Source organism: Microcaecilia unicolor, chromosome 4 (genome assembly GCF_901765095.1).
Source record: "Microcaecilia unicolor chromosome 4, aMicUni1.1, whole genome shotgun sequence".
Classification (NCBI taxonomy): domain Eukaryota; kingdom Metazoa; phylum Chordata; class Amphibia; order Gymnophiona; family Siphonopidae; genus Microcaecilia; species Microcaecilia unicolor.
This window is the reverse complement of record NC_044034.1, coordinates 68,325,339-68,339,815: the sequence shown is the minus strand read 5'-3', so window position 1 is coordinate 68,339,815 and position 14,477 is coordinate 68,325,339. Positions and strand designations below refer to the sequence as shown.

Genomic DNA, 14,477 nt, shown 5'->3' with positions numbered 1-14,477 from the left:
TGTGAAAAAGACATGGCTTTCAGTTGGCATTGACTGTGCAGGATCGAGGATCTGTACTATTCTGTCTGGTTTCGTTTTACAATAGGTGAATTGATGTTCTAGTGCTCACTGTAGTGTTTAAGATGCTTTCCTTTTCCTTGTGTGACTCCTAGAAATTACTGCTTATGGTATGGTAGAATTGCTCTATAGGTCCTGATTGTTTTTTATTCTCAGTATGCCCAGTACTGGATTTTGGAGGGGGTGTTAAAAAATGACCAGCCCTGGGTGTCAACTACCCTAGGTACGCCACTGGTCATTCTACCAATATTAATCAAATTTACCTAGAATAAAACAGCAGGAGATTAGTGGCCGAAAATGCAATTATTACGATTTTATTCGTTTAGGCATCAAAATGTTTTAAAGTTCTCTTAGGTGCTTGGAATTGAGAGGTGTCCTTGCGAGCCATAAAAGGGAGTTCACGCAGCTATCGGTGCCATTTCTAGCCTTTGCACATCCTAGTTCTTGCCCGTGGACAGGATACGGTTAACTGAACGACAATCTGATAAGATTAATTAGAGATATATTCGAAGCCTTCCAATTTGACAATGCGTGTCCAGCGGCAACAAATCTGAACTGGGGAATTCAGATGCAGTCGCTTTGGCAACTCAAATAATGACCCAAAGCGGTTGGTATAGTTATCTAAGTTCTGCTAGTTGGGGCGGAGGGGAGCCTTTATTTTGTTTTCTGCTGGCAGGCAGGTCGGGCTGATTTAAGAACGGCTGACAGCGTGCAGGCTCCGGCCCAGAACTAAAGCCACTTACAATTCTCTCCCCGCTCGCTCCCCCTCCTCAGGGTTGCCATGGAGACGAGCGGGAGCCGCGGCGAGGTAGAGCGAGCGGCGGGCGTCTCGCGGGGGTCTGCAGGCGCGAGCGGGAGAGCGGCAGCAGGAGCAGGGCGCACGCCGCCGCCGCCGCCGCCTCAGACATGGAGCTGCAGCGCGACAGCGCCGAGAGCCCGGCCGCCGAGCAGCCCCAGGGCAAACTGAACAAGACCGCCTTCAAGCTCTTCGGCCGCAGGAGAGCGGGCGGCGGCGGCACCATGCCCAGCATCTTCGGCGTGAGGAACAAAGGCGAAGGCAAGAACTCCGGCAGCAGCAACGGCGCGGCAGCGACCACAACAACGACAGGGATGGTGAGGAGCCGGACCCACGATGGCCTCGCCGAGGTGACGCTGGAGAGCGGAGGCAAGGAGGAACCGTGCACCACCGGAGAGCAGCGGTTGCCTGACCCAGCCGACGCCACCGGCTCCGTGGCCAAGTCGCACAGCTTCTTGTCGCTGCTGAAGAAGAACGCGAGGTGTGAGGGCGGCCGAGGGGAGAAGCAGCAGCAGCAGCAGCACCCCGAGCCCAGACAAAAGAAAGGACTGAGGGGGCTCCTGCACAGCATCCGCTGGCACCGAAGAGCCAAGGCTGGGGAAGAGAGCTCGGACAGCCCGCCCGACCTCATCCTGCCCTGCTCCCTCACCGCCAGCCTAGAGTGCGTCCAGGAGGAGGTGCGAAAACCTGCCCCCCAGCCCGCCGATGCCCCTAAGGATGAGGAGAGCAGCGAGCCTGAGGAGCCCGCGGCTGGGAGGAACCAGGAGTCTACCTCGCCTGGACACAGCGGTGAAGAAATCACGGGGAAGGAGGAGGAGGACGCAGACCAGGGCAATCAGTGCCAGCTGCCAGGCCCAGGCGTGCAGGAGGAGGAGGAGGAGGAGGGAAAGGATGGAGCCATAACAGGTGAAATTGCAGTAAACACTGTTTCCCTTGTTGAACCCAAGTGTGGTGATAGTGGTCAAGAGCGTGCAGCCCCCGACCCTCCTGTTGATCCACCCTCGGCGCGACCGGTCGATCGTATTTGTTTGATGTTTGCCGATGTCACGTCACTGAAAAGCTTTGACTCTCTTACAGGCTGTGGAGATAGTATTGCCGATCAGGAGGAAGAGGGAGGAAGCGCCAGCGGTGGGAAGAATGCCCCGGGGCCCGGCAAGAAGGCCGTTTTCAGAAAGGACCCTATCCTTGTCACCTATCAAGGGGGCGGGGAGGAGATGGCGAGCCCAGACGGAGTGGACGACGACACCTACCTTCAGGAGTTAATGCAAATGTTGCCCTCCAGCGAGAGGCAAGGCAAGGAAACAGAAGAGACCGACGCTTCCCTGGCGCTGGAGACCAGCAGATGTGTAGTTGAGGAGATCGATGCAGGAACGCCTAATAATGAACAAAGCGACCTTGATCAGACTCCTCCTGTTAAGCTGGAGGGCAAAAGTGAGCCGAAAACAAGGGGTAAGGAACTACAGCAAGAGCGCATCCCTAACCCCGAGGAGAGCTTTGACGGGGACGCCCCGGGTTCCGGTCCTGAAGTAGACAGCACGTGCAGCAGCGTGCAGAAGGAGAGCACTGCAAGAGACAGTTACAGTGGCGAGGCTCTCCTTGCTCTTCAGGCTGATCCGGGGAAAAACGTGAGGGAAGCCCGTTCTGAGGAAGAGACATCCCGCATACCCTGTGCCAAACCTGTGGTTCCCTTGGCAACGACGTGCTCCCTTAAAACATCGTCGGGCTTCAAGGAATCCAAGATACCCATAAGCATTAAACATTTACCATTACATCCTCCCAGCCAGGGAGCAGAAACCAGCAGCAACAGCCCGCTGGCAACACAACAACAGTCAACGAAAAGTGAGGTGCCTAGAACAAAAATTCCAGTTTCTAAGGTACTCATGCGCAGAGTCAGCAATAGGGCCTTGACTGGAACATCACTAAAAGCAACAGCAGACACTGCCAAAAAGTAGTTCTAAAGGAGTTTACAGTGAAGATGGACTAGTTGTGGTGTGCCTATAGTGAACTGTTTAACAAAGCTTTCCCTTCAAGGCAACTAAGAGGTTTTAAACATTTTCAGGAGTTTCAGGGCTACACTTCTAACCCAATTCTTGATATCAGCAACTTTCTTTTAAAGCACTTGTCAAGCATTTATCTCTTGTTTTTTTCTTAAACACTGAACACCAAGAAGTCACTTTGCCCTGTTCTTTGTGAAAAAGGGACTTTATATCAACTCATAGCATCTTCCTTGATACAGTAAAGTAGTGCCAGGAATTCTTCAAGGAGAGTGGAACAGAACGAAACAGGAGAAGAGTCCTAGAATAAATGTAGCTTTTTCTGCAGTAAAAAATGACCTTTGCTTTACAATGACATAGGATCAAAGCAAAGGCTGAAGCATACTAAAGAGCATGGTGCATTTCTATAAGGACAAAATCTTGTTTTAGATGGATGTGCCATCTGGTAAATATTCAGATTTATCTATATTGCTTCATTGGGGGTTTTTTTCAGTGCGTAATCTAGATCAGGGATAATCTTGCGAAATATCACTGTAGATAGTTCATCAACATTTGTACAATATAACGCTACACTTGCCTGTAGATACAGAAAGGTTTTGCCTAATGCATCACATTTTGTAAAAGCAGCCTAATGTTGTTACTTAGAATTTAAGTAACTGTTTTTATAGATGTGCAAATACTGAAATCATATAAACCGCAAACCTGTATAAATACTTTAATAAGGGGCCAAATTGCTTCTTTTCCACCAGACTCCAAGTATCCAGAAAAACAAATTTACTGTGTTGAATTTGCATAAGATAATGTATTTGAAAACAAATACCAGCAGCCTGAAAGGCCCTACAGCAGATTAGTCATAGAACAATTATCACTGATTTATTTTTTGCAGGCAAAATGAAAATGCATTTATTTGTGAATTAGAACTAAAATTATTTTCTGAATTTATAAATATGCTCAGCATTTTTTCCTAACAATAAGTATTATTTGTCATTATTATACTTTCTAACCAAGAATCAAAATATTTTTGTATGGTTAGGTAAAAATTCCTATCCTGTTTTATTTTTATTTTAAATTGCTGATAGGTGGCTAAACGCATTGCAAAGGGATCTGAAAGTCGAGATGGAAAGAGGATGTTGTAATGAAGGTTAAGAGCAGGGACTGGGAGGATTGATGCTCCAGGCAATATAATAGCAGAGGCTTACTATTCAAAAGGCCAAATAAACATCTTTAGACACATTTCCTCAAAAAAACAAGGCTGAATTGTAATCTGGCATGTATCATATGATATAGTCTCTAAGATCTGAACAGCAAAGTATCTACAATTTTAATGACTTTGATCAACATTTCTGTTTTTCCCCCCACTGTTTCTCATATTCATCCTGCTTTTGTTTCTTTTATCATCTACTAGTAAATTCAGGCTAGCTATGTAACAACTGCCATTTGTGAAGGTTCAAAGTTTGCAGAATGGCATGGGGTAAAGAAAGAGGGTACAACTGATCCATCAGCTATTACACCTTTCATATTTTGAAGCATAAGATCCTCTTTAAACTCTATAGTCTCCTTTTACAAAACGGGGCTACTGATTAGTGGTGTGTTGAATTTGAAGAAGCCCGTTCAATTCCCATGGGCTTCTTTTATTTATTTTATTTATTTATTTATTGCATTTGTATCCCACATTTTCCCACCTATTTGCGGGCTCAGTGTGGCTTACAATACATTGTGAATGATGGAAATACAATTTGTTACAGTACGATTATGGGTTACATTGCGAAGAGTTATGGGAAGACAAAGTCAAAGTCAAAACATCCTTTGGGAATAGAAACGATGGAATGTAATAATGGGGAAATGATAGGGCCATAGAACAATATCAAGAGAACATTAGGGTATGACAATTTTATCTGTGGGTAGAGTTTTAAGTGTGGTGAAAATACGGGGGAAGAGAATTCAGAAGAGAGTTTTTCATTTGGTGCACGCTAATCAGTAGCGCTGCTTTGTAAAAGGAGCCTTATGATTGGGTTAGGAATTTAGCAGTATAGTGAGGGGATAGTATCATGTATAAAGTGGGGTAAAAAGGGTGTTATTACTTCATGACATGGGTCAGAATTATCATAGGGCCTAAAATAGAAGTAACATTTACAAACATGAAGTGATTTATAATTTCCTATTCCCAGTACTAAATGTTGAATTTTAGGGTGTGTATTTTCTATTTTTCAAGTGAAGACAATTTTAAAGTATTACTAGCACTTATTTTTTATTATAAAATAAATATATTTATATCAATGAAAATTCTCCTTATGCCAATGAAAGAAACTTAGGTGATGCAGAAATGGGTATGTTTAACTCATTGTATGTAAAGACTGAAGACAGTTCATCAGTTATACAGAGTTAAATTGTAAGGGGTAATACAGTCCTGATTGTATGTGTGTAGTTATTCTAATTTTTGCTACATTTTGAGTTTAGACATTATCTTCAAAGAACTGTTTGTTTAAATGTTCTTGCTAGGACTTGCAGCAAATTACTGGTGGTGAATTTTTATGTGTTTTCAGGATATGTTTCAGTATTGCACAGCATGTCTTATTTCTTACCTGTCAGATGCAGTATGTGATTCTGTCCTTTCTTGTGTGGCACAATAATGTCTTTGTTGTCTGAATATTTCATAGGGGGCAGGAGCTTGGAGAACCAGTCGTTGCTTTAGGCATGGTCTACAATTAAGTTCACATTTTGATAATCTCTGTGTTATGCCAGCTTTACCAGTTGCTTACAGTGCCAGAATTATAGGAATGGCAGAAGAGTAAAAGGACAGAGATAGCTGATTTATTTCAGACTGGGACTGCAAAAACTTGAAAAGTAGTTATATTTCATGAACTTTATTCATGACTAAATAATTGGGCTTAAAAGTGCCAGAATGACAGAAGCATTTCAGGAAACCGTGGAAACATGCATTGTGAACCAGGATTGTGGTAAAAATAAAAACCTCTGGCTGATTTGAAAACATTGAGGGGCAGGCTCTTTAAGGCAGCCATCCATATTACAGTTCTGCCTCCACTTGGACTGTTTATTGGTTGTTGTAATAGACTGCTTAGCACAAAGGGTTTTCTTTGCTGTAAGTACTGGAATAAATAGCACAGTTCATTGCAATAATAGCCACTTCTAGGGAAGTGAATGAGATTGATGTCTTCTTTCAAATATTCAGGTCTAGAAATATAATTTTTATGATTAATATACAGTGTTTGTGGTTCTTTAACAAATACGATGAAGTAGAAAAGAAGAGCTGCTATTTCCTTTTCAGCTACCAGACCAGTCCAGAACAAATAGGTTATGCTTCTCAACCAGCAAAGGTAGACAGAGAACAGTGAGTTTTGAGCCTTGCCCTATATATGGTGCTGTGGAGCTCCACATGCTCAGTATGTCTCCAGCAGATGGGTAGACAGTCTATACCATGCAGCGGTTCTGGTCTGGCTGGAAAGGCTCCCTGGGCCCAGTTGGAGAACTGGGCTTCTGAATGAGTGAAACCACTTAGGAATACATCCCTTCTGGTCTGTGTTGCTTGTACTCCTCCCCAGTCTACCCAAGCAGTACAGGTGGTCTTTGTAGCATTGTCGAATTGGTTTAGCCCATTTGAGTATAGTGCAGAGTGTTGTGATAAACCAAACAACAGTCTGGCACTTTTTTGACCAGAATTTATAACCAGAATGATTTCTTATTGAGAGCACATAGATGCATGTGTTGCATCTGTTTTATATAGGCAATATAAAGTGCCTATGTGCTGTCATAACATAGCCTACCTGAAGGCTCCACATAATTACACCTGTTCTGAGCTAGGAGTAACTTTGTGAGAGTATGTTTGGGTAGGAATCAGGTATGTGCTGATCCCACCCTTATTCCACATATTCCCCCAGATTCTATATAGCGCGCCTAGAGATCCGTGCCAAAATCCAAGTGTATTCTGTAACAACATGCGTAACTTAATTGGCTTAACAATCCAGTTAGAGAGTTGTTAACAGCACTTAACAAGCAATAATGAGCACTAATTGGAAATAATTAGAATTTATATTTACAACTCCCTAAGCGTATTCCGTAACGCAATGTGCCTAAATTTTAATGTGCAGGCAAAAAGGGGCATGGTAATGGGCTGGTAAATGGGCGTTTCAAAATTTACACACGGTTATAGAATGTGGCCCTCTGCACTGAAATCTATGCGCTGGGATTTATGCCATGTTGTCATTGGTGTAAATGGAGGCGCATAGTTTTAGGCGCTAGGATGTGAACTAAGCATATTCTATATACCGGGTCCTAAATCTAGACACTGCTTATAGAATACGCTTAGGCAGAAATGTTTTCCGCATGGATTTTCTAGGTTCCATATATAGAATCTGGCCCATTGTCTGCACCTAAGAATACTTAGGGAGGCAGTTCTAAAATGTTTGCCTATATAGGTAATCAACAAAACACTGGGGATTGACGTAACAGGTTTCTTTGGTAATTACAAATGCACAGCCAATGCTAGAAACCTAACCATTAAACTTAACTAAAACAATTACGTGTAGTATAATAGTATAATAGTGAATGTGCTCAGAATGCCAATGCTTGCGACACAGCCATTGGTTAGGTTTCTAGCATTGGCTGTGCCTATATAGGTGCCAGGAGGGCACCTGATTGGTGTATATTCTGTAAATGAACATAGGCACCTATTTTCCTTTACAGAATACTAGTGTAACAGCAAAAATATGCATCTGTAATTTAGGTGCAAGCATTTAAACCAACCATAGAGCTGGAATAAGTGTGTCCGCCTGAGTTCCAGAGATAACACACACAACTTATAGTATTCTATATGTTATGTGCATAAGTTTGACTCCTGCTCATTCTCCATCCCTATGTACTCCTATCTGTAAAATATTCACTAGGTGTAAGATATGTGTGTACTTACAGAATAGCACTTATGCTGAATTTTGACATATATGCGTGTATATGTATACTTTCACGTTTATTGACATTATTCTAATCACAGGATGCACATAATTGGTGCATAACTGTTTATTCATACTTCATAGGATTGCCTATGATATTGCAAAGAAGTAGTTGTAAGTATGAGAACATGGAACACTTGATTAAGATTAATATCTACTAAAACGTTTTGGAGACACTTACAACCTTCCATTCAGAACAACCAACAAGATTCTTTACTGTGCAGCAGAAGCTCATATACCTGCACAAGGCGTGAGGATTAGGCCATAGCCAAAATTCTTACCTTATTTAATATAAATAATATCTTTGTATAACCATTTTAAACAAACTTCCATTCCAGTTCTGGGATGAGAGGAGATTGTGTTCTAGTGTTCTATTTCATGTGATGATTTTTGCTATATAATAAGAGAATCTTGTTCAAAGTGTATATGCTGTATTTTTTTTTTTTTTACATTTGTACCCATGCTTTCCCCACTCATGGCAGGCTCAATGTGGCTTACATGGGGCCGAAGGGAGGGTTAAGTGACTTGCCCAGAGTCACAAGGAGCTGCCTGTGCCTGAAGTGGGAATTGAACTCAGTTCCTCAGGACCAAAGTCCACCACCCTAACCACTAGGCCACTCCTCCACTTCACTTCACTATTCACAGTTTCTTTGTACTCTTCACATGTACTGTACGTTTAATCCCCTTACCATCAGCTATTCACCAAAAGGGCAAGTCTATAACCTAGGTGCTCATATTTTTGTATGTGTGTTACATTTGTAAATGTTTAAATACTAGCACTTACATGTGTATGTGTGCACATATTCACATAAGTGCTAGCAAGGCGCCTAAATGTTATTCTGCAGATACCTGTATAACTTATACAGTACATATTTAAGCATCCACAGAGCCGGCTCCTGTGTTTGCAAGGGGGAGAGTTTGAGTGGCAAATAGCTGGGGTTTCCACTTACATGCATAACTTACAGACTACTCTAAGTAATGCATGTCCCTGCTGCATTTAGGTGCCTGTACTTACACCGGGTCTATGACTGTCAGTGCGAGCCCTTAAATTTTAGGCACAATACCGGGTTATTCTAGTGTTCTATAATGAAACCTAGATGCCTAGCCGTTATAGCATAGGCTCCTATCTCATGGACTTGGAGTACTTAAATGGAGGTGCCCAGTTAATAGAATTTCCCTTCAACCCCACCACCCATTCTATATAGCGTGACTTAAGTTGCGCACGCAAATCTGATTGTATTCTGGATTTGCACACGCAACTTAATTAGTTAAGTCAGTCAGCACTGATAATTGCCAATTAACAGGCAATTATTGACACTGGCATTAATTAGAATTTACGTGCACAGCTGTCTAAGCGTATTTTGTAATATGATGCGTGTAAATTCTTTTTATTTATTTATTTATAATTTCAAGCATTAATACAAGATAACCTTGCACAAGTAATACAGAGATAATATGACTTAATGAAAAAGAAGAATATCTAATTTAAAGAAAAATATACCCCTATTCTTAGACCACAAAATGAAATGATACGTGTAAATTCTAAGGTGCATAGTTCAAAGGGGGGCATGGCTATGGGTGTGGAATGGGCGGGTCATGGGCATTTCTAAAATCTATTCTCGTTGTTGTAGAATATACCCGGTCCGTTTCTAATTTAGGCGTCAGCATTGGCGTGCTTGCCTGTGACTAAATTTAGTTGCACAGATCGGCGCTCGGTGTATTCTATAAACCGAGTGGAAATTTAGGCATATTCTATAAAGTATGCCTAAATATAGGCATACTTTATAGAATACACCTAGGCATACTTTTTCGGTGCTGATTTTATAAGTGTGATATATACAATCTCATCCCAAATGTGTAATTACTATTTCAGAAGGTATTTTAAAATTATATATAGATATTATTTTTTATCTTGTGGTTTTAAGGCTAGACACAGACACATGATTGTGTAGGATGATTTGTGCTGCATTAATTCTGAGCCGTTTTCTTGTATATTTTACATGATATTTTGACTTGTGTGGTTTCTTTGGATTTATGTTTGAAAAGTGTATCATCTTTCTGTTATTATTGTTTCCTTCTTTAGAAAGCATTTCACTAAAGACCAATCTCCTCTTCAGTTTTCCCTTCTTATTCCACCCCTTTATTTGACATTTAGGTGGTTATTTTAGAAGCTCTGGTCTCATTTTGAACGTCTGAAAACTGGAATTTAGATGTCCATATAGCATGGACACCAAAATTCTGATTATATAAAACCAGGAAATGGACATCTAACACTGCATGTCCACTTGACAAAGGGGTGTGGTCTGGGCATGTTTTGGACAGCACCAGGGCAGGAGCAAAATATGGACATCCAACTCTGATCACAGAATAGGAAGGGACATCTATAATCTAAAAAGATGGATGTGTTACTTAGACCTGGTACTTGGCATGTCCAGGTTACAGAAAGTTACTCTGATTGAGCAGCTGTCCACTAGAAGGATTAAGGCACAGCACCTCCTTAAATTCTCCAGTGGTTGCTGTCCACCTTCCTCTCCCCCAAATGTGTAATCAGCAAGGGATACCAGCCTCTATGACAGCTTTAGGTACAACTCAAATTCTTAAGAAAGCAGCATGTAAATTTGAGGAGTAGCCTAAGGGTCAATGTAACAGAATGAAAATCAGGGGGCCCAGTTTCAAATCCCACTTCAGTTCTCTCTCTCTTTTTTTTTTTTTAATTGTGAGCCCTCCAGGGATAGAAAAGTACCTATTGTACCTGAATATATAAGACACCTGCAAGCCTGAAGATACATTCAGGTACAGTAGGTATTTTTCTGTTTCTGGAAGGCTTACATTAGTTGAAGTGGGATTTGAACATAGGCCCCCCCGAGTCTCAGCCCACTGCTCTGACCACTAGGTTATCCCTCTGCTCTGTACAGATGTCTGTGTGGCCATTTTATAAGGTGGGTGTTCCTATGTTGCCACATAGAGGGCCATGTCCTTAGTTTTCCCTGTTCATCATTTGGATGTTGCAGTTTGGAAAATGGATATTCATGCTGGATGTTTCCAGCACATGGACGTCCATCTCACTTGTAGGCTATTGCTGTAGCCTAAAATGCATGTGAGATGGAGTCCATATTCTGACTCAGAGGTCCTTTCTAAATGCCCTTCTTAAGCTTGAAGGGATTTGGTTTTAGCTCCTGTTTTTCTTGGCAGTTCAAGGTCAGTTACATTCACACACAGGAGGTATTTTCCTGTTCCTGGAGGGCTGCAATCTAAGGAGGTCTCTTACTATGTTGCGTTAGTGTTTTTAGCTCGCAGTAGAAATCAGCTGGCTGTAAACGTTTATGTGCATACATGTGCGTTTATGTGCACACATACGTATGTATGTGCCATTATGGTTATCTTGGCGTTTACCACCAGCTGATTTCTACTGTGAAGCAGGGGCGTAGCCAGACCTCGGTGGGAGGGGGTCCAGAGCCTGAGGTGAGGGGGCACATTTTAGCCTCCCCCAGCGCTGCGACCCCCCCCCCCCGCCAATTTTGACCCACGTCGCTGCCCCTCACCCGCCACTTTAGACTCCCCCCCGCCGCCGCCGCCAGGTACCTTTGCTGGCAGGGGTCAAAAACCCCCCGCCAGCCGAAGTACTCTTTAGCGCCGGTCTCCGGCGCGTTCACTGATTTGTTTCTGTGAGTCCTGACGTCCTGCACGTTCCTACGTGCAGGATGTCAGGAGTCAAGACTCACAGAAACAGATCAGCGAACATGCTGGAGACCGGCGCTGAAGTGGGCCAGCTGGCGGGGGTTGGGGACCCCCACCAGCAATGGTACCTGGTGGCGGCAGCAGTGGGGGAGGGTCAGCGGCAGCGGGAGGAGGGTCGAAAATAGCAGGGGAGGGTCATCGGCAGGGGGGGGGGTTGAAAGTAGAGGGGGCCAGGCACCCACCTAGCTATGCCCCTGCTGTGAAGTAAAAATGCTACTGTGGCTTAGTAAAAGACCTCCTAACTTTGTACCTGAGGCAATGGAAGGTTAATTGATTTACCTATGATAAGGAGGAGTGGCAGTGGGATTTGAACCTGTTTTCTTGATTCTAACCATTAGGCTATATCTCGACTCCTGTGTGATTTTATTTCATTGTAAGCATCAAGTAACAGGGACTGCTTAGTATGTTTTCTCTTATATACAAATTATATTTAAATCTTTTTTATTGACTGAAAGGTCAGTACATATAAACAGAAAACATCAACTTGAACACTAATCTAGTACAAGAACATCAGTCAGCAATTCACAGTCAATGAAATTTCTTTTTATCCCCGGACACCCCACCCCCGTTTCTTATCCCTCTACTTTAAATCTGTTTATATTCATTGTAGTTGATATTAACAGAGACCACACATACTATTTCAGAACGTATAGTAATAAACAATCTTATATCATGGAATTATCAAGTTTCGCTTCACATTCCACAATGAACCATAGTGTAACTCTTAATCCGTAATTAAACCCTTTCTCCTGCCTTTCCTAGTTATCAACCCTCCCTCCCTACCCTCCCTTCCCTTCAAGATCTAGGATACTTTCCGACAGTCTGAATACAAGCTGTAGTCACTAGAAGTTCAACAGGTAGCTCTTTGAAGCATGTGGTAATGTCTATAAATGGGTTTCATTTCTTTAAGAATTGCTGCAAGTCTGATTCTGGCCTGCCTTGGCACATCTGTCTTTCCAAACGCATTAAAGTCACCATTTTCATTCTCCACACCTGTACTGAGGGACCATCTGGAGAGAGCCAATCCACCAGAATTGATGCCTTCGCTATGACTATGGCCCGGTTTATGAATGCAATGCAACCTCCTGGAACCGGGGCTTTCACCTCAGGATTACCAAATAGCAGCAACGGGGAATATCGCCAGTCTATAGCCCACAATTTAGAGACTTGGCTCAAAATTTTCTTCCAAAATTCCTCCACCTGTGCACAGCGCCAGAACATATGCCCCAAAGTCGCTCCCTCCTTCCCACACTTGGGGCATTCTCCATCTGGGGAGGCTCCCATGTGAAACGCTCGCCGTGGGGGAATGTGTAGTCTGAGGGCAAATCGATATTGCATCTCCCAATGTGCTGATAGTAAGGAGGATCGCTGGATTGTCAGGACATGTCTTTTGAACATGTCAGACGTTACTGTGATATTCAAGTCACTCTCCCATTCCCCAGCGTATTTATCATAGTCCAATTCCAGTTTATGATCTTTGATGTGTCTGTGATGGTATTTCAAAGGCACTTTCTGTTGAGAGTTGAATGAGAATGCCTCCGCCACTTCCACTTGGACATCTTCTGTTAAGTCTTCCCATTCCAGGCTAGACACATAATGTTGTAACTGCCAATAATGAAAATAATCTTTCGGAGTTATCAGCTTTGACCTTTGAAGATCTGTAGATGATTTTAGTTTCCCTTCCTCTGTTAGTATTTGTTGAAGATAAATTATTCCTTGGTCTTCCCAGCGTTTAAACACCGTGTATAAATCTCCTGGAGGAAAGTCTGGATTCCCCTTCAGTGTCAAGTATGGAGTAGTTTATAGAGAATTGATGCATTCTGCAAATCCACTTCCAGGTTTTTTGCGCAGTCTGTAGAATGTTAGTAGCCGTCAAAATTGGGAATGTTCTCTTACCCAATCCATGAAGGGCACTACTGAAGTGAAGGGGTTTTAATAAGTTTTTCTCCATTTGAGTCGCTGAAAAATCTGATGTGTTACGGAACCAGTCATTGATGTGTCTCATTGCACAGGCCACCGTCATTTGCCGCATACTCAGCACTCCCATTCCCCCATATTCTTTTGGTATCTCCATCACTGTCTGAGGCAGTCGCGGTCTTCTCCCCTGCCAGAGGTATTTTCTTAGCATTACATTCAACTGCTTTTCATCTTTACTAGAAAGGTACAATGGCAAAACTTGAAAGATATATAGCCAGCGTGGAACTATCATCATGTTATACAACGCTATGCGTCCCGTGAGAGAGAGAGGTAGCCCCTGCCAATGACCCAGCCTTGTTGCTGTTTCAGTCAGCAGTTTTTGAATATTCAGATTATAGAGTTGGGATAAATCGCTCGGGATCTGCACCCCCAGATATTTGATGGTTCCTGCCGCTCTGCGTAATGGGAATTTAAATCTCTGCATATCATCGGGGCTGGTCTGAATGTGCATAACACTAGATTTCTCTAAATTGACTTTAAAGCCTGAAAGTTTACCAAATTGGGAGACCCTGTTTATCAGCACACTCAGTGACGTTGTTGGTTTTGAGGTCATTATCAATAAGTCGTCTGCAAACGCTAATGCTTTCACAGTCTCTCCCCCCACCTCTACCCCAGCTATCTCCCCCTCTCGTTTCAGGCTCCTCAGCAGTGGTTCTATCGAGAGGAGGAAGAGGGCCGGAGATAATGGACAGCCCTGCCTTGTGCCTCTTGCTATAGAAAATTGTGCTGTTCTTGTGCCATTGATCAGTACTGCAGCTGTGGGGCCCGAGTATAATGATTGAATTGCCTGGTATGCCCATCCCTTGACACCTATGTGTTGTAGCACTGCAAACATGTACTCCCATTCCACTCTGTCGAACGCCTTCTCGACATCCAGACTCACCAAGATTGCCTTTGTTTCTGTACAACTACATTGTCCCTTTGCCATGAGTAGACGCCTCACATTTACTG

At 43.1% G+C, this 14,477-nt stretch overlaps 1 protein-coding gene across 1 annotated transcript; it reads left to right on the top strand.

The window, feature by feature from the left end:
• Nucleotides 1–932: 932 nt before the first annotated feature.
• On the top strand, nucleotides 933–3,762 carry AMER2 (APC membrane recruitment protein 2). The gene has a single exon (XM_030199385.1). It carries the CDS (start codon nucleotides 964–966, stop codon nucleotides 2,803–2,805), a length of 1,842 nt encoding a protein of 613 aa, XP_030055245.1. The 5' UTR covers nucleotides 933–963; the 3' UTR covers nucleotides 2,806–3,762.
• Nucleotides 3,763–14,477: the final 10,715 nt, after the last annotated feature.